The sequence below is a fragment of the Jaculus jaculus genome, chromosome 15 (assembly GCF_020740685.1).
Source record: "Jaculus jaculus isolate mJacJac1 chromosome 15, mJacJac1.mat.Y.cur, whole genome shotgun sequence".
Lineage (NCBI taxonomy): Eukaryota > Metazoa > Chordata > Mammalia > Rodentia > Dipodidae > Jaculus > Jaculus jaculus.
The window spans coordinates 60,264,528-60,282,838 of record NC_059116.1 but is presented as its reverse complement, the minus strand read 5'-3'; the positions used below and the strand labels follow the sequence as shown (position 1 = coordinate 60,282,838).

Below are 18,311 nucleotides of genomic sequence, written 5' to 3'. Positions count from 1 at the left end.
CTTGCCTGCAAAGCCAAAGGACCTAAGTTTGATTCCCTAGGATCTATATAAACCAGATGCAAAAGGTGGTGCATGCATCTGGAATTTGTTTGGACCAGTTGGAGTCCCTGGTGCACCCATTCTGTCTCTATATGTCTCTCTCTTTGCTTCTTTCATAAATAAATAAAAAAATAACACCTAGATTTATTAACTGTGTGGTTGGAAAGAGAACTCAGTAGTTTGACAGCTTGTACTCTATGAAAGTCAAACAACCATGTGAGTTTAGTGGGAATTAGAGATGTCTTATATCATTAGGTTTTTAAGTCTTCCTGTGAGTAATTGATTCATTTACTAAAAAGGGGCTTATCTGGTACTTGGATATACTAGGTATGACACAGAAATTGCGACAAGGAACATGTCAAGGATAGGTGTGTTTGGCACCTACACAAGGCAGATTCTATGTGTCCTTGTGGCTTTGGCATGATGTGGTATGTCTTGAGCTCCACTGGGAACCAACCTGAACTTTTAGTTCAGGTGTTGTTAAATGCTATATAACTATATAGTGTATTTCTTTTCTCAGTTATCTCTGTCTACTCATCTTTTCTTAATGGCCAGAAAAAATTAACAAAGCAAATCCAAGACTGATTTGGGGAGGATTGAGCCATGTCAACTAGACACAGAAGGGGAAGTTTGTTCCACTGCCTTTTCTTCCATGGCTGTGTAAACATTGATGCAGAAATGAGAAAGTTCTCTAGGGACATGTGTTAGCATTACTTACTCATCCTATGCAACTGTGAAGCAGAGACAATTCTAAAAGAGTCTCAAAGGATCTTCTCTAATCTTAGGGCCTTTTGTATCTAACTGGCCATATCTTTAGGTCAAAAGAGACTTGGATATTGAGCAAATGTGATAATTTCTGGATCTTGTAAGTCAAAGGTTTTAGACTTACTTGGTTGCTTCAGCTGTCTACTTCCAAATATAGTGGATTTGGTTCAGTATTGCATCAAGTAATATAAAGCTGAAGATGCTGGAAGATCTTGTCTCCAGGGCAGTTCTGCTGTAGCTGAGGCAACAGTGTATTTCACTAGAGGCTTTCATATTTAACAATGAATTTCACTAAAACAGGTGCCCGTGAAATATATTAATTTGCTTCCAAGAGTACCTTACTGTTGATATGAAAACATTGCTTCTTTCCTTGTGAAAATTCATATAGACTGTATGATTCTCTTGGGATGCTTGAGCTGCACCCATCCTTTGATACTTCAGGTAAATATGAGCTCTGTTCTGTCAGCAAGTAAGCAGATGCTCGTTTACTTTTGTGTGGTGGGCTGCAGAGATGTGCTGTGCTTGTAATATATCCCACCACCATCTCCTATCTTGTTCCTGAAGAACTGTTGTGAGATGGTTATTTTAAGGAATTTTTTTAATCAGCATGTCCACATTATATCTGCTGCCTCAGCAACTTCCATGCCTGTGAGAATATTCTGTTTGCTGAAATTTCCCCTCCCTGCTGGCTTTTGATAGTTTAAAACCACTCAGGCTTTTTTTGGGAATATCCAAGTAGGATATTTCACCTCCAGTTTTACTCCCTTAGCAAAACCTTTTGAGAAACCTCTTGGGGGTGGCCTTGTTCCCTGGAGGCATATTACCTTCATCTGGAAAGAACTAAATTTATATGTTAATGAAAGTGGAGTGTTTTGATTTCCAAGGGGTATTTCTACATAAACAAGTAGTAACATTATAAGCAAAGATGACCACATTTCATAACAACTTTGAAGACTTAATAACAACTGGCACTTAATGAGAATTTACTGTGGTTAGAGAATTATGTATATAGTATTTTGTAGTATGCACAATCTAATTGGTCCTTCAAGAAAACCCTCTGAAGCAGATTGACCTCATTTTTATCACAAGGATTATGAGGCTTAAAGAGTTCAATAACCTATTAAATTCCCATATCAGTTTAGAATCTTTGGAAGTCTGATTTCAGGTACCAGTCACTAGTCATAGAGCTGTAATCATTTTCTATAGAATGTTAAGGCATCCTAAGGATTTGGTTTAGAAAATAAAAGAAAAAATAAAACCAATCTCCAGATTTATTCAAATATGTTGCAAACAACTCATTAAATATTCTTTTTCTGCTGTGTGGAATTTCTCTGCTGTGTGGAATGAGGCAACAGTGTTATTGCATGGTGCTAATTAATTACAATCAAATTTTATCTTAAGTTGCAAACATATGCAATTAATTTTATGATTATTTTAAGTATTTTAAGAAGGCAAGTGACAGCTTATCCAATGCCTGTACTTTTGGCACTTTGAAGGCTGTAATAGGAGGATCTTTAGTTCAAGACTAGCCTGGGCTATGTTAAGGAGACCCTTTCACAAACAAATAAGCAAAAAGTAAGAGAAAAAGCAAAGAAGTAAGCCATGAAGGAAGAAAATAGTTAAGAAATTTGTTTGGTCTGAAGTCAACCCCAGTTTTTATATGCCCATTATCCATCTGATAACATAGCATCCTTAATCAAGTATCCTGAGAGATGACCTCTTGCTTCTATTCAGAGATCATCTTTTCTTGGGAAAATACATCATTGTCTTTTCATTACTGGATCTATCCAGGCCGTGCCTAACTATTCAGGCATTGTTCTTCTCCCTGTCCTGTCCTCCTCATCCATCTCTTCTCTCCTCCCCCATCCTCTCGTGGGTGGAGTCATGTTGTTCCTCTTGCAAAACATTTTGCTTAACAGTGCCCGAATGCCATGGATGTTTGGAAAAATATCTTCTGGAGCTTTGGAGGAAATGAAGAACATTAGCAATTACATTTCGTAGCAGTACCACTGCCATGTGCCAATGCAGGATCTGATTCAGGCCTTCCATGGACCTGGCTCTTTTTCATCAACGGTGGGTTCTGCCTCCCACAGTTATTGTTTCCAGGTCCTAACCAACATTCTGGAAAATCTCTTCTGTTTAAATCTATTTAGTGGGCCAATTTAGCTATGCCTGGTGGGCTTTGTGTTTTGTAACCACAGAGATCCATTAGTCTATTCCCCTTAGGGAAATGTTTCCTTTCCTAAGAAGAATGAAGAATGTTCCTCTTGCTAAGCCAGCAGGCTCAATGCACAGCCAATTTTCACAATAACTATTCTTCAGCCATCCCAAGTTAGCATATAATTTAACTGAACCAAATAAACATAGAATATTTATTGAAAACTCTAATGAGGAAAGGATTAAGGCAAGAAGGTAATTCAAAAGTGCTTGAATAGATCAGGCATGAGGTGATAGGAATGGGACCAGGGATGGAATGAAAATAGACTTAATATGTCTTGGCTGACTAGAGCTGAGGCTAGAGGAGAAAGTGGCTCTAAAGGTCACTGTGGAGTTTGAGCAGTGCAGAATATCAGTCTGCTGCTACACTGTCAGAAAATGAGTGAACTGAGATGTGCAATTTGGGGAGAAAATACAGCATATTGTAAATTAAAAGTGACTTGTGTCATTTGATTGAAAATGTCTGGCAGGCTATAGAGAAATGGAAGGAAAACTCAGGACACCAACGAACATTTGTGATGTAAAATATGTATTTCTTCAGGCTGGGTCCTAATTGATCTCTGAGGATGAGTGAATCTTTTGAGGAGAGAATGTGGTGAAACAAGAGACTGTTGATGAAATGAACATTTATTTCTGCTTTTCTCCTTAAATGTAGTAACTCTGGGCATGTGTTTAACTCAGTAAGAACTAGAGATTGTAGCATGTGAAAAGATCTTTTTCTCTCACATATACTATTTATATACTAGCTTGAATATCTCAATAATCATGCTATAATAGTAGTAACTAACAATTACTTAATACTAACCATACACAAAATACTGATTTGTTTGACATTGTTTTTGGTGTGTACTTTTTATTTTGTTGCTGTTGTTTTCAGAAAAGATCTTGTGTCACCCACTCTGATTCCAAACTCATATCAACTTGAGCTCCTTAGTCACCTGCTATACCTCCCAAGGGACTACAGACATGCCCTACTATACCTGGCACGAAATGGTCTTTTTTTGTGGTGCTAGTGATTGAAACTAGGGCTGAGGGTATGTTAGGCAAGTGCTTTCCTACCTAGCTAGCTAGATCCCCTGCCCTTTAAGTACAGTTGCATGTGTAATAACTTGATTTCCTTGTACAAACCATATGACATGGATTATATGGGGTAACTATATTAAAAGGAGCAGACACAATTACTATTAAAGTATATACATTAGATCTGACCCCAAGTAGTTTGTCCAATGATACACATTTTTAATCACTATGCCATACTGTCTATTGCAGTCAGGTTTGCATTGCTGGCAGAAATTACCTGACCAAGAGCAGCTTTGGGGGGGAAAAAGTTTTTTTTTTGTTTGTTTGTTTGTTTACAGACTCAAGGGGATGCATGATGATATGAGCAGACAAGGGGTGGACATCACCCCTTGGCCAACATAAGGTGGACCATAGCAACAGCAGAGTGTGCCAAACATTGACAAGGGGAAACTGGCTATAATACCAATAAGTGCACCCCCCAACAATACACTGCCTCCAGGAGGTGTTAACTCCCAAATCTCCATCAGCTGGGAATCTAGCATTCAGAACACCTAAGTTTATGGGGGACACCTGAATCAAACCACCATACTGTCCTTCTAGAAAACTATCATTGTAAAGTGCTTTGCATATCCTCCCAACATAACCCTACTTTCTATGTAGTCTCTCATTTATTGCTTCATGTAGAGAAACTATGACTTTCTTAGAACTACATTTCAACAGATTAGTTCTATAGGCTATGGGTGTTTGTCTTTGGAATTTTAAGACTAGTAACTTTCATTTGCCTTGGAAAGAAATCGGTTATGCAGCATATTATATAGGATGAGAAGTGAAAGAAGGGCCAGGAAGATGGCTCAGAGGCTAATAGTGGTTGCTTGCTAAAGCCCACCTACTTGAGTTTGATTCCCTAGTCCCCATGTGAAGCTAGATGCACAAAGTGGCACATGTATCTAGAATACATTCGCAGTGGCTAGAGACCCTGGTATTCCCATGCTCCCACACTGTCTCACAAGTAGACAAATATCTTTAAAAAAGTGAACACAGTATAGGAAACTAATCTCTGACTTGTTGCCATACTGATTGTTAAATCAAGAAGTGGCTGTTACTTTATAAAATGATTGCATTTATATCATGAACAATTTTAATATTATGTACATGTTCATAATATCCCCAAATGAAGCCACAAACATCATTGGTATCACCAGTGAGAATGGGATAAAGCTTTTCATTGATGTACCAATCTTTTCTCTTGGGCTAGATAATTCAACATTGAAGAGTGTCTTCTTTCCAAATTTCTCAGATTTATTAAACAAGGATACTTCTTGCTGTGGGCATCATAGCACATCACAATGTAATTATCCATTTTTAAACAATAAGTCACTAAATTTCTAGTCAATGTCCTAAGTTATGATGAGATAATGGCCAGTACTGTATAAGAGAATAGCACTAGGTAAGATTTCAAATAAAATTTGGTGAGCCAGAGGTAAAGACATTGAGGCAAAATGCCAAGAACTACAGCTCAAGATGAAACTTGGGTTGACAAGCTGATAAATACTAAGTATAAGGATGCATGGGAACTGAGCAAGGAAGCTAGATGAAGGGCAGAAACACGTTACCCGTGAATGTCAGATATCCCAGCAGGACGGTGACTTCATTTTTCTGTCCTTGGGAAGTGACAAACTCCTTGTTTGTAGACTTTTCTGGGAAACTATGAAACGGTGAGGGGATGCACCTTTATTTGTGTTTTACTATTTATTTATTTATTTTTACTCAGGTTGTTTTTCAAGGTCAAATGACTGAAACTCACCTGCAGATTGGTGCTGTGGCTATTGATGATATATCTTTCAGTTCAGGCTGCTTGCGTGCGGAAGGTAAGGATACTCCCACTGCCACCACTTTGATCCTTATTGTGCAAATTAGGTTGGAAAAGTTTAAACATTGTAATGGCTTTGATCTGATCTCTGTTTCTGTGTGCTGTTTTAGCACTGGATATTTTCCAGTGTTCTACAGCATTGTATAAGAGTGTGTGTGACTATTCTGAAAGTGAAATTGGCTATTTTTCACAGACTAATACTCTAAGGGACTGGAAGATTTAGTGTCAGATTTAAAATCTTTTTAGCAGTGTTTACAATGGCTAGCTAAATCTCAGCAAGAGCACTTTATGCCTTCCAGAGAAAACTGGCCTCCAGGCACACTCAAAATTTTATTTTTGGAGAATTGGTTGGATTATTCCACTTCAGGGTACAAAAGTGATGGAGATACTAGTTATATTTTCTATTTAGAATGAAACAAATACATTGATAAAGTTCATGTGTCAAATTTAAAATATTATCCATATTAGTCCCTTGATTATATTAAAAAGTATTTGATTCCTCATTAATATCTTTTCAAATATTAAGTATTTAAATTATAGTAACTTAGGATAAAATAGTTCAATCAAATAAGCAAAAATTCTACATGTAGTGTGTATAAAGTTTTTTCACTTTACATTTTTATTTTATTGTGGTATAAAATAGTAGAATAAAGATAACCATTACATTAGCCCATTTTCTACTATTATGAAATACTTGAGACTAGGTGCTATATAATGAAAAGAGCTCACATTCAAAGGCATGTACTTGGTTTTAGTAAAGACTTCACAGAAGAACTATTTCATGGCGGATGGTATCATACAAGATAATGTACAATACGGAAAGAGCATTTGTTAGGGCAGGAAGCCATAGAAACTGGGGGGGGGTGTTTATGATTTTATAATAATTTCAAGAGAACTAAAGAGCATATAATAAGAACTACATCACTTTCTTTCTAAGGTAGTGCCCCCAATGATACAGTTTTCTCCCAATAATCCCACCTCTGATCAGTTCTACCATTCCTTATCCTTGCTCCACTGTGACTCAAACTTCAAATTTGTGAATATACCTGGGCACACTCAAATCATATCAAACAGGAGCCAGTTTGTACAAGGAAATTTCAAGTTCTAATTTGGTTCAAAGATATGGTAGCTATAGTAACTAGTGTTTCAAGACCCAAAGAGACATGTTGCTCTTTCTAAGCTAGAATAAGAATTTTGATAATGAGTGTTTGTAGTTTAAATGTTGTTCTTGCCGGTATGACAGAGGTTACAGATTTGTAGGCTTTTGTTGGAGCTGGGACAGCCCCTCTACCACTGAAACACTTAAAAGTCTTCTCTTACAGTATCAATACTCAGTATATATCAGCTAAAAATCCACCACATGGTACCCTGAAATAGTGAGTTTGGCCAGGTGTGGTGGCGCATCTTTAGTCCCAGTACTTGAAAAGCAGAGGTGGGAGGATTGCCGTGAGTTTGAGTTCACCCTGAGGCTACATAATTAATTCCAGGTCAGACTGGACCATAGTGAGATCCTACCTCAAAAAACCAAAAATAAAAAGAATAGTGAGTTTCAAGGGAGCACGTGGTATAACCTGCCCAGTATTTAAAGCATATAATTAAGTTATCAATCTCATTGTCTTTTCACTAAGAAGAAAGATTTGTTAGAATTTTAGAATTATCCAAAAGGATGGATAGGACCAGGTCTAGGTACATGGTTACTTGCGGGCCAAGTTACTTAATCACTAACTGTTCTATTCAAATCTCCCTTCACACTCTCTCTTCTACTACCCAGTGTGCTATTTCTAGGTCGGAAACACAGTGATCCCGTGTTTGAATATTACTGAGATATTTATTTCCTAACCCTGATCACTTCAGTAGTATCTTTATATAAATTGTATACTTTTGCAGAAATTGTCTCTGCCAAATAAAATAATACCCCATTAGTCTTATTTACTGATCAGTCTGGTTAATAATCCTCAGAAGAGGGCAATGGAATTAGTTATTTGCTGGATTTTAATCTTTTTAAACTTCTAAACATATTTATTTGACTGGAGAGATGGCTTAGCAGTTAAGCACTTGCCTGTGAAACTTAAGGACCCCAGTTCAAGGCTTGATTCCCCAGGACCCACGTTAGCCAGATGCACAAGGGGGTGCACACGTCTGGAGTTTGTGTGCAGTGACTGGAGGCCCTGGTGCGTCCATTCTCTCTCTGTCTCTATCTGCCTCTTTCTCTCTCTGTCACTTTCAAATAAATAAAAAAAAATAAATTTTTAAAAAATATTTATTTATTTAAGAGATAGGGACAGAGAGAGAGAGAGAAAATGGGCATGCCAGGGCCTCCAGCCTCTGTGAATAGACTCCAGACGCATGTGCCTCCTTGTGAGTATATGGGTACTGGGGAACTGAACCTAGGTCCATAGTCTCTGCAGGCAAGTACCTTAACCACTAAGCAATCTCTTCAGCCCTGGCTGCTTTTGAAACTGTGTTTCATTATAGGGACACTTGCATTATAGGGAATATTGCATATAGGAAGACCCTACTCTCATTTTAGACATGAACTTTCTCTCCATTATTGGCCTAGAAAGTTAAAATGGTCATTATTTGCTATCAGTATGGGACTATGGCTGAGTAGCTGGGCCATAATAAACAATTACTTAGTCAGTAGCTCTAGAGACCGTTATATTCATAATGTACTTGAGATGGCTTAGACATGAAATTTACTGAAGATGAGTTATTAGTAAATGCAAAGGCTGTTTTTGACATATGTTAAAAAGACTTGAAATTAGACAAGATAATTTTAGCATCCAAGACTTCTTCAGTAAATGAGGAAGTCTAATATGAGAGGATGGCAGTCACGACAAGGTGGATGTCATGAACTAAGACATTTTATACATGGAAGATTAAATAATTTCAGAGGCAAAATTGGGTTAGGATAATGGTATCTTTAATGTTCAGCCTTGTAATTAATAAGGCATTAGAAAAGGATGCCACTTCTGGAGAAATCTTTAAAGGGTATAGTCTAAGGGTATAGTCTTCTTAGGGAGAGAGCAAAGATTCAGGTGAGGTCATCTAGCATGTTTTCTAAAAATAAGAGCACAGTGATTTTATGTGATCTTTTTAACACAAATAACCTGGAAAGAGTGAGCATATTTAAACTTTGGTAAGAAAAATACAGTGCTCCAAAAATTACTAGTAGAGAAGTGTAATGCATTATGGGTAGTATTTGGTCCTTGGATGCACTTACATTTTGTAATTGGCAGGAGTGAGAAAGGTGGTTAAATTAAGCAGAATTAAATTTCCAGTGGGACTATGCACACAACTCCAGGCAGAAATGTAACAGACTGAACATAGTTAATCATCAGAATCCCGTGTGGGAGTGATTGGTTCTGGGCTTCTCTCCAGATCCACTAGATCCAAATCACTGAAGATGAACCTTGTATTTTAAATAAGGTTCATAGGATAGTTTTGTGAAATGAGCAAGGCCAACCTTATAAACAGGCCTGGCATTTAGATACTATGAGTCCCTGTTCCTTATTGATTATTGAACAAGGTTATGACCACTTTGGAAAAGAGTTTCAAATAAGTAGAAGCAGAGATTTCATCCTTATTAACTACAGATGGTAGGAAGGAAGGGGGTTGGGGGAGCTTCAAAGAAATGGAGGAGTTAACTGTAGTGAAGGTCAGAGCCTTTGGCCTGGCAGGTCTAACATACCAGATTCGGTGACCTGTCCTCAATAAGCCAATTAAAGGAAACAAATTAATAGTGAAAAAATAGAAAATAAATATTTAGTGTGACTACATTGGGAAGAATGACAAAGGAAGCATCAGAGTCCTCCTTTCAGGTCCAGACATAAGCTTTGGGTTTAAATTAGAGGGCCAGAGGTACATATAGCTAAGCAGTCTTGTTCCAATTCATTATTGTTTGGAGCCAACCACTTGTAATGTACCAACACTATGCGGAATCTCTCTATGGGAGAGACAAGTTTACCTTCTGAGTTGTGCCAAGCGTATAGGTCTTTTTTTTTTTTTTTCTCAAAGTAGTGACTCCCAGGGAGATTCTAATTTCTTGGGATCATTGTTTCAATAGTCTGAAAGCTAAAGGAAATGGCACAAGTATCTTAGAATGTTCTTCTTTCTGCTAGGCTGATTCCAAGATGCAAAGGAAAACCAATATCTTCTGACTATTTCCACTAGACATCTTCCAAAAAAGTATTTTACTATCCTTTAAAGTCATAGGTGAATCTGCAGTTATTATAAATACATGAAAAAAATATGAAAATATATGAAAAAACACAAAGACACAAAAGGAAAATTTTTCTGTTGCATAGACATATTTTCTGGGTAGAAACTGATGAATACTTGCTCTCTCTGTAAGGGGATTTCTGGTAAAATAAAGCTAATTATAACAAAGTTTACCTTGGCAAGTGGTTACTTACAGGAGTGTGGAGTCCTCAAAGCATTTGCATTGAAATGATTCATCCCAGCATGGATAACAACCTGGATAGGAGGTGTTCATTGTCCCTTAATCTTTTTGCCCATATGTAGTCTATCTCTCCATGAAGCCACAAGTCTTCAAGCAGAACTGTGCATAAGTGGGACAGGAGGCATTTGAGCTCTCAAGTGAGGATCACATGACCCTTCCGTGGCTCCTTCTCCTGTGGGAGAACATCAGTATGCTTACGCTTGAGAGTCTCTTGCGTACAGTTAAAGGTGCTTCTGGTGAAGATGGAAATAATTATTTTTGGGAGAAACCACATCACACAATACCATCCAAGTGGAAGATAAGTGAAGGAATGCTTTTAGAGGCAAGAACACAGGCAATTCTATGCAGATGATTCAAGGAAGCAGAAAAGATAACTGTGGCATTGGTGCTTATGTTAGGAAATAAAGCTTTAAATGACAGGTTTAAAGGCATTTTCCATATGCTCTTTACTTTATAAGATGACTGTTGAAATCAAATGCATCTCAATTCTGGGGTAGAAAGATGATAGTCATAGGAAGGGGAAACATTTTTGGCCATATCCTAGTTTTGTGAATGGCAGTAGTCATTAGGAAATATAGTGGACCTGAGTATTTAGCTTTTTGTCTCTGGAATAAAAGCAGGCAATGGGTACAGGTTTATGAGTTGATTGAACAGGTGTTTCTGCTACAGAAATCCCAAATCACATGTGTTGAAGTAAATTTCAATTTTCTTCCAAAATCTGTTCTCTCTCTTACAATTCCTATTTTAGACATTGGCATATTCATTCCAGAAAGCTTTATTTAAATAAAATGCCAAGGAAAGTGTTTTGGGAGTCAACATAATAAAATCAAAAACAATGCCAGAATAAAACCTTATAATTTCATGACTAAAGGAGAAACAGCTGAAATTAGAACTTTATGGCTAAACAGAATAATTCTTTTCATTCTAAAATTGCAAAGCATTTTATGATAGCATATGGGATATGTATATTTGACTGCTGAAAATTAAAAAAAAATTACCACATGGTGCATTCAATGAATGTAAATGTAGCATATGTAATTATAGGATGAAATGAGGAACATAAAAGTTCTAGAGTGGCAAGACTTTGAGAGTTTATCTGGAATGATAACTAACAAGTATTAAAATGTGCATATTCTTAGAGTTAAAATAAAGCAAGGCAACAGGTACATTAAAATTGAATATATTCAATATTTTCATATAAATATAATCTACTCAGCTTGGTGTGGTGGTGCACGCCTTTAATCCAGCACTTGGGAGGCAGAGGTAGGAGGATTGCCATGAATTCAAGGCCACCCTGAGATGACAGAGTTAATTCCAGGTCAGCCTGGACCAGAGTGAGACCCTACCTCAACAAACCAAAAAAAAAAAAAAAAAAAAAATATATATATATATATATATATATATATATATATATATATAAAATCTACTCAAAGATAAAGGAAGTTAGACAATAGACAAGGAAAGATATAAATTTGGCAGAGGAGGGAAAGGGGGAAAGAGTACTACAAGCAGAAGAAACAAATTGAAAGTAATAAAATTGCCAACCTAATTGTAACTATAAAATAAAAACTATTAGAAGTCAGGCTGTCAGATTGGACAAAAGACAACAGTTTTATTCTGAACATTAAGACCAATTCTCTCTCCGTAAGAATAGGGCTTGAGAGGTGACTTAATGGTCATCTTGCCCATAAGCCAAAGGACCCAGGCTCAATTCCTCAGGACCCATATAAGCCAGATGCACAAGATGGCACATGTGTCTAGAATTCATTTGCAGTGGCTAGAAGCTCTCTCTCTCTCTCTCAAATAAATAAATACAAATATTTAAAAATTATTAAGAAAAAGTAAAAGAATAGAATGGTGACACATGCTTATAAAATCAGCCTTCTGGAAGCTGAGGCAGGAGAATCAGAAGTTCAATGACATTATAGAACACTCAGAAAGATACTGTGTCAAATTAAAATAGAACAAAATACAACCACAAAGTAACAATAAGGAGAAAGGTACAATCCAAAAACCGTGCTGAATGCAAAAGAGAATGACTACATTAGTACCAAAATGTTCTTCATTACAAGGAAATCTAGCAGTGATAAATAGGATTATTATCTTACATATTAATAAAAGGTAAATTCATTAAGGCAGCACAACTGTTCACCTGTGCACAAAGAAATTATACTCTAAAATAAACCTACAGTTTTACAGAGATTTCATTATGTAGCCCCTGAAAATCAGTAGAATGAGTGTATCAAAAATCTGTACTTCTATCAATGCAGACATTCATGATAGTTTTTATCAAAGGAATATGACTTAGACTATCCAAGTAACAATCATAAAATAGAAATCAAGGCTTGTGACTATGATTAAATAAAACTGGGCTTAATCAGTGGTTCTTGAATAACACTGATTGATTCTTGAATAAATTGATGATTATAATTTTTATAAAGATTGTATACTGTGGCTCATAATGAGAATATTGTGAATTTGTGTGAATTGGCTTTTCATGGCTTTGCCTTAGGGTCATTTGAAAAATGACACAAATATACAAATCATCCCTTAATTTTTATGATGCACACATATTATCCAGTTAAATAACTAAAAAGCAATTACCTTTTTTTTGTCTTTACTTTGCAAAAACCTCTTAAGTTTTAATAACTATGAATTGAAATACATTACCAGTTTAAGAAAACTGACAAGAGAAATCATCGAAAATCTCTAGAGTGAAAATTAGATGTCAATTATAACTTTTATTAAAACAGCCTCAAGATATGGATTCATCTTTTATGTGATGAGCATTCGAGGCAAGTTTCATCAGTGTTTTTGCGCAAGATAACCTTGGAAGGAAGTCATTCTGCACTGTGCACTCTCATTACAGTGTCCCTTGGGATGGTTGGCAAAGTTCTTCCTGCTGACCATTCATGAAGATATGCTAACTTATTGTATGGTGATGAAATGTTTTAGAAGTAGATAGTGATACTGATTCTTCACCATGGTGAATGTATAATATACAAATAACACTGAATTGAGCATTTTCAAGTTATGCATTTTTTATAATGGGAATTTTACCTCAACAACAACGAAAACTTATTGAGATAAGTTCAAGAATGAATGGGGTAAAAGAATTGGAGTTGGAGTCCATGACAATTGGTAGCACTTTGAGAAGTAAGTTGAAGGCCATTTGTTTAATAAAAGATCTTAAGATGGATAGAATTTTGTTGTTTGGACACTGAAGGGAGTGGTTTCATTGATAAAGTGAGCTTATGGATATACATGAGAGGGGTAATTTTGCTAGAATGATTCCTTCAGTAGGCAAGAGGATATGCAGTTTCTGTACAAATAAAAATGTGTTCAGAGATAAGTGTAGACAGCTGACTCAAAACATAAGAAGTGGACAATGTTGGGAGGGATGAGGCTTGTGGTGGTCTCCTCTGATTTCTTTAATTTTCCTTGAGAAGTAGGAAGCAAAGTAGTAAGCTGGGAAAGAATTATGAGAGAGTGAAGAGTCGCTGAGTCTGGAGAACAGAGAATTCACTTCAGCATTGGGATAGATACTTCTTTGGATTTGGGGCTTGACAGACATCCTGAAAATCTGATGGGAACACGTAGGTATTGACATGGATGCTGTATTCACTGTGTGTGTTTGCATGTTTGTAATTGGCTACCTGAGGATTAGAGAGTCTCTTTAGACTCAACGTAACAGTTCAAGAAGTGCTCAAGTCCTTGCAGGAACACTTTTTCCTCATTGTCATTGCGTAAACTTAACAGATGGGATGTTATCATGTCAAGAAGCACTGGATACCGAGCAGGACCTGTGTCAACCAGATCTGGATATCTGCCGATTTGATTCCGCAGATCAGGGGTTGAGTTGTAAGTATTACATTGAGATACTGACTTTCTCACTGGGCATGCAATTTACAAAGCGTAGGGACCAAGGAGCATATGCAGGCAACAATTTGATGACCCCAGTGTCTAAGTCGTAGCTGGGGTGTCAGTGAAAGTCTGTGGTTGGTGAAACAGAGTGCTAAATACATCTATATTAGATAATGTTTTGTAAAATAACTTTAAAAACTGTCTTGGGGGTCTGGAGAGATGGCTTAGCAGCTAATGTGTTTGCCTGTGAAGCCTAAGGACTCAGGTTCAGTTCCTCAGTACCCATATAAGCCACATACACAAGGTGTCACATGCATTTGGAGTTAGTTTTCAGGGACTGGAGGCCCTGGCGTGCTCATATTCTCTCTCTCTCTCTCAAATAAATGAATATAATAAAATAAAATAAAAAGATCTTTAATTAAAAAAGAAACTGTCTTGGAATCATATTTGATGTTTTTTTCCTTCCAAATTCCACTATATCCATGAATGGTAAATAAATTAGTATAAATTCCTAAAATATCTAAGGTCAAATATTATGAAATTTGAAAAATAATGGCTAAAGCAATAGTGAAAGGAAAACTAGAAATCTTAAAAAAAATTCAGTGGTCCACATTTGAGAGGATCTATTGTTCTACCCGTAACAAAATCTTCCTAAAAATAAAGTTGTTGGGGCTGGAGAGATGGCTTAGCGGTTAAGCGCTTGCCTGTGAAGCCTAAGGACCCTGGTTCGAGGCTCGATTCCCCAGGTCCCACGTTAGCCAGATGCACAAGGGGGCACACGCGTCTGGAGTTCGTTTGCAGTGGCTGGAAGCCCTGGCGCACCCATTCTCTCTCTCTCTCTCTATCTGCCTCTTTGTCTCTCTGTCACTTCCAAATAAATGAAAATAAACAAAAAAAAAATTAAAAAAAAATAAAGTTGTTGGTATACTCTAAGACTTACTGAACCAAAGTTTCAAGATAATTGCATAAATATATTCTGTAAACCTTCAGTTATTATGACACGTAAACCTGGTTAAGCAGTCATGAGTCCACTTTTTCTTCTTCTCTAGTGTGTCAGCCCTGTACCTTTGACTTTGACACGTGTGGCTGGGCATCAGAGGCCTCTGCTGGGCGAACTTCCTGGATGCGCACAAAAGCAAACAAGATCCCTCCATTGGCATCCTCACCCAAGCAGGATCAAAGTGGCAGTGATGAAGGTAAAAAACAAAACAACTTATTTTCTATGCAAGCATTAGAATTCTGCTTTACTGTGACCAATGTCTTAAGTCAGCAGTGCTACTAAACACACATTTGATGAGAGCATGTTATTCCATGGATATAGAAAGTGAACAACATTCTGCTTTTAAAACTATGATTATATTAACAATTATCATTTGTAGGTTTGACTATTATTGTTAATATATATTGGATTCTGTATGAACAAAAAAGCAAAAGTATGAGAATGATTTTATCAAATCTACTAGCTTTTTAGAGCACTAGAGTGCTATGAGTTATTCAAATGTATTTTTAATTTTCTGTTTATATTCATCCCCATCATTCATTCCCATTCTCTCTGTCTCTCCGTTTCCCTCTCCTTCTCTACTGCCTCCTTCCCTGACTCCCCCTTTCCCACAGCATTAATAGTCTTTTATTATTTCCCACTGATTGATACAACTTTTGATGAATGTTCTTAATTTTTAACAAATAGTTTTAATTTTATTTTTAAAAGTGAAACCTAAAGTTCTTTAGTATTTCTGTCTTCTTAAAGAAAGGCCTTGAAAAATTTTAACTATCATCTTAAATACTTTTATAATCTTGTGTTAAAACTTTTAGTTTGAAATGATCTTGGGTTAATAACTTAAGTTTAATTTTTAAAAAGATTATAATGTTGTATTCCTTAATTATTGTACTTACTTATGATTTGGAAATTAAAGTTTGTGTTTGTTCTCTTGCTGTGGCTCTGGGGACTGAATCCAGGATCACGACCATGCTAAACAGGTGCTTCCCACCAATTTACAATCTCAGCCCCTCACCAATGCCATTTTTCAAAACTTTGTTAAATTTATTTTATTAAATGCTATGCTATCCATCTAAGCTTTTTTTTTTAAAAATTTTTTATTTATTTATTTGAGAGTGACAGACACAGAGAGAAAGACAGATAGAGGAAGAGAGAGAATGGGCGCGCCAGGGCTTCCAGCCTCTGCAAACGAACTCCAGATGCGTGCGCCCCCTTGTGCATCTGGCTAACGTGGGACCTGGGGAACCGAGCCTCGAACCGGGGTCCTTAGGCTTCACAGGCAAGCGCTTAACCGCTAATCCATCTCTCCAGCCCCCATCTAAGCTTTTTTATCTGCATGAAAAGATAGATATTTTAATTAATTGATTGTTTCCCTTCAAATATTTGTAGTACTAAGTCCTCTAGTATTTATAAACCTAAAGTGTTTTTGAACTAGTCTTACTCCTAAAGAAGAAATTAACATTTGGTTAAGCAATTTTAGAATGAAATTTGTTTACTTTGTATTTCTACATAAATATTGATTGTCTTTTATCTTCTACTTGTAAATGCTGTAATTAAGAAGTCTGAATTCAGCTAGTAAGTTTTTTATTTAATGTAAATTTATAACATATTTTTATCTCTGGTTTAAATTTTTCACTGTAATGAGTGTGGGGTGAATACATTTTTGCCTCTTTTTTTGCAATACTTACAATGCATGTATTCTATCATTTGTGGAAATTATTTGTTAACTTGTTCATAAGTTTTCTGTTATTTTCAAATTATTTGAGACTTACCCGTTTTGATTTATCATTCAGTTATGCTTGATGAACACTGTGTTCAGTTCAGTCTAGATTATGTTTCATTTGTAATTTAACTTTTATACTGCTTGTAGGAGACAGTTTCACAAAGCTGGGATAAATAATACAAACAGACACAGTTTATGGGAGGAATAGGGTTTATTTCGGTTTTCAGATCAAAGGGGAAGTTCCATCAGTGGAGGAGGAAGTTGGCTGCCATTGATAAATCCAAGCAGAGAGAGAAACACCAGTAGCCAGCAAATACCAAAAAGCAGCAAACACAAAATCTGGCAGCAAGCAGAGGCTCCACCAGAGCTTAGACTGCTCTCAACACCTTTGGGCTGGTATCCAATTTGCCTCCAAACACACCTGTGGGCTGGACTCCAGGATCTGCACCCAGTGACGTCTCCTCCAGTCAGGAGGTTGGAGATCCAAGTTACAAGTTTAACACCTGAGTCTATGGAAGGCACGCATTCACATGCAGACCACCATACCTCTTTATGAAATACAAGCATCTTATAGTAACAAAATATTTCTAAACCCTTCCCTCACAGTCCCTGTGTCAACGCTGTCATCCATTTCTTTTGTATGTAAACTATGATAATCAAATATTTTGTAATTATTTTTGAAGCAATTGATTGTAAATCAATTAAGAATAATAAAGATAAGTTTTTATTTGTCTCATTTCTTCTTTATTTCTATAATTCCCTCTGTTTATCCAAGTCAGACATATATTACTTTCTCTCTCTGAGAAAAATGTATTTTCTAATTACAAAGAAGGTTTAGTGGAAAATATAATCTTCCGATTTTAGGAAGATTTTATTTCTTTCTATTACATGATAAGTTTATATGATAGAGAATATTGACTTGGTGATGTTCTTATTGCCTCTTTTGTAAAATGAAAATATTTCATGAGTAGTATACAACATACTATGTTTCATTATAGTAATTTCATACATATGTGTCCATGTACACTGCCCTTATTCATCCTCCTTCCCCAGCACCCTTTCTCATCTCTCTGGATCCCCTCTTTCTTCTGTTTTTGTTTATATGTCACATGCATACCTTTATCCTCTCTTTTCTCTCTCCCCAAACTTTAGATCTGTTCTTCCAGTCCCACAGTCTTCTTCTTAGTTATTTTACCCTCCCCACACAAAAACATGAATCAAGATGGGTTCCTCAGATGAGAGAAAACACATGGAATTTATCTTTCTGGGTTCACTGGTCATAATGACATCCAGCTCCACACACTTTTCTGCACATGTTCTTATTTCACTTTTGTTTATAGCTAATTAAAATTCC

The 18,311-nt window shown here is 36.5% G+C and overlaps 1 protein-coding gene across 1 annotated transcript in view; it reads left to right on the top strand.

The window, feature by feature from the left end:
• The window catches only part of Malrd1 (MAM and LDL receptor class A domain containing 1), a 771,085-nt gene that overhangs the window by 47,540 nt on the left and 705,234 nt on the right, over positions 1 to 18,311 (top strand). Inside the window, exons 5-7 of the mRNA XM_045134762.1 lie at positions 5,813 to 5,909; positions 14,133 to 14,234; positions 15,287 to 15,433. Coding sequence (XP_044990697.1) covers positions 5,813 to 5,909; positions 14,133 to 14,234; positions 15,287 to 15,433 — 346 coding nt within the window. The remainder of the gene's footprint in view (positions 1 to 5,812; positions 5,910 to 14,132; positions 14,235 to 15,286; positions 15,434 to 18,311) is intronic.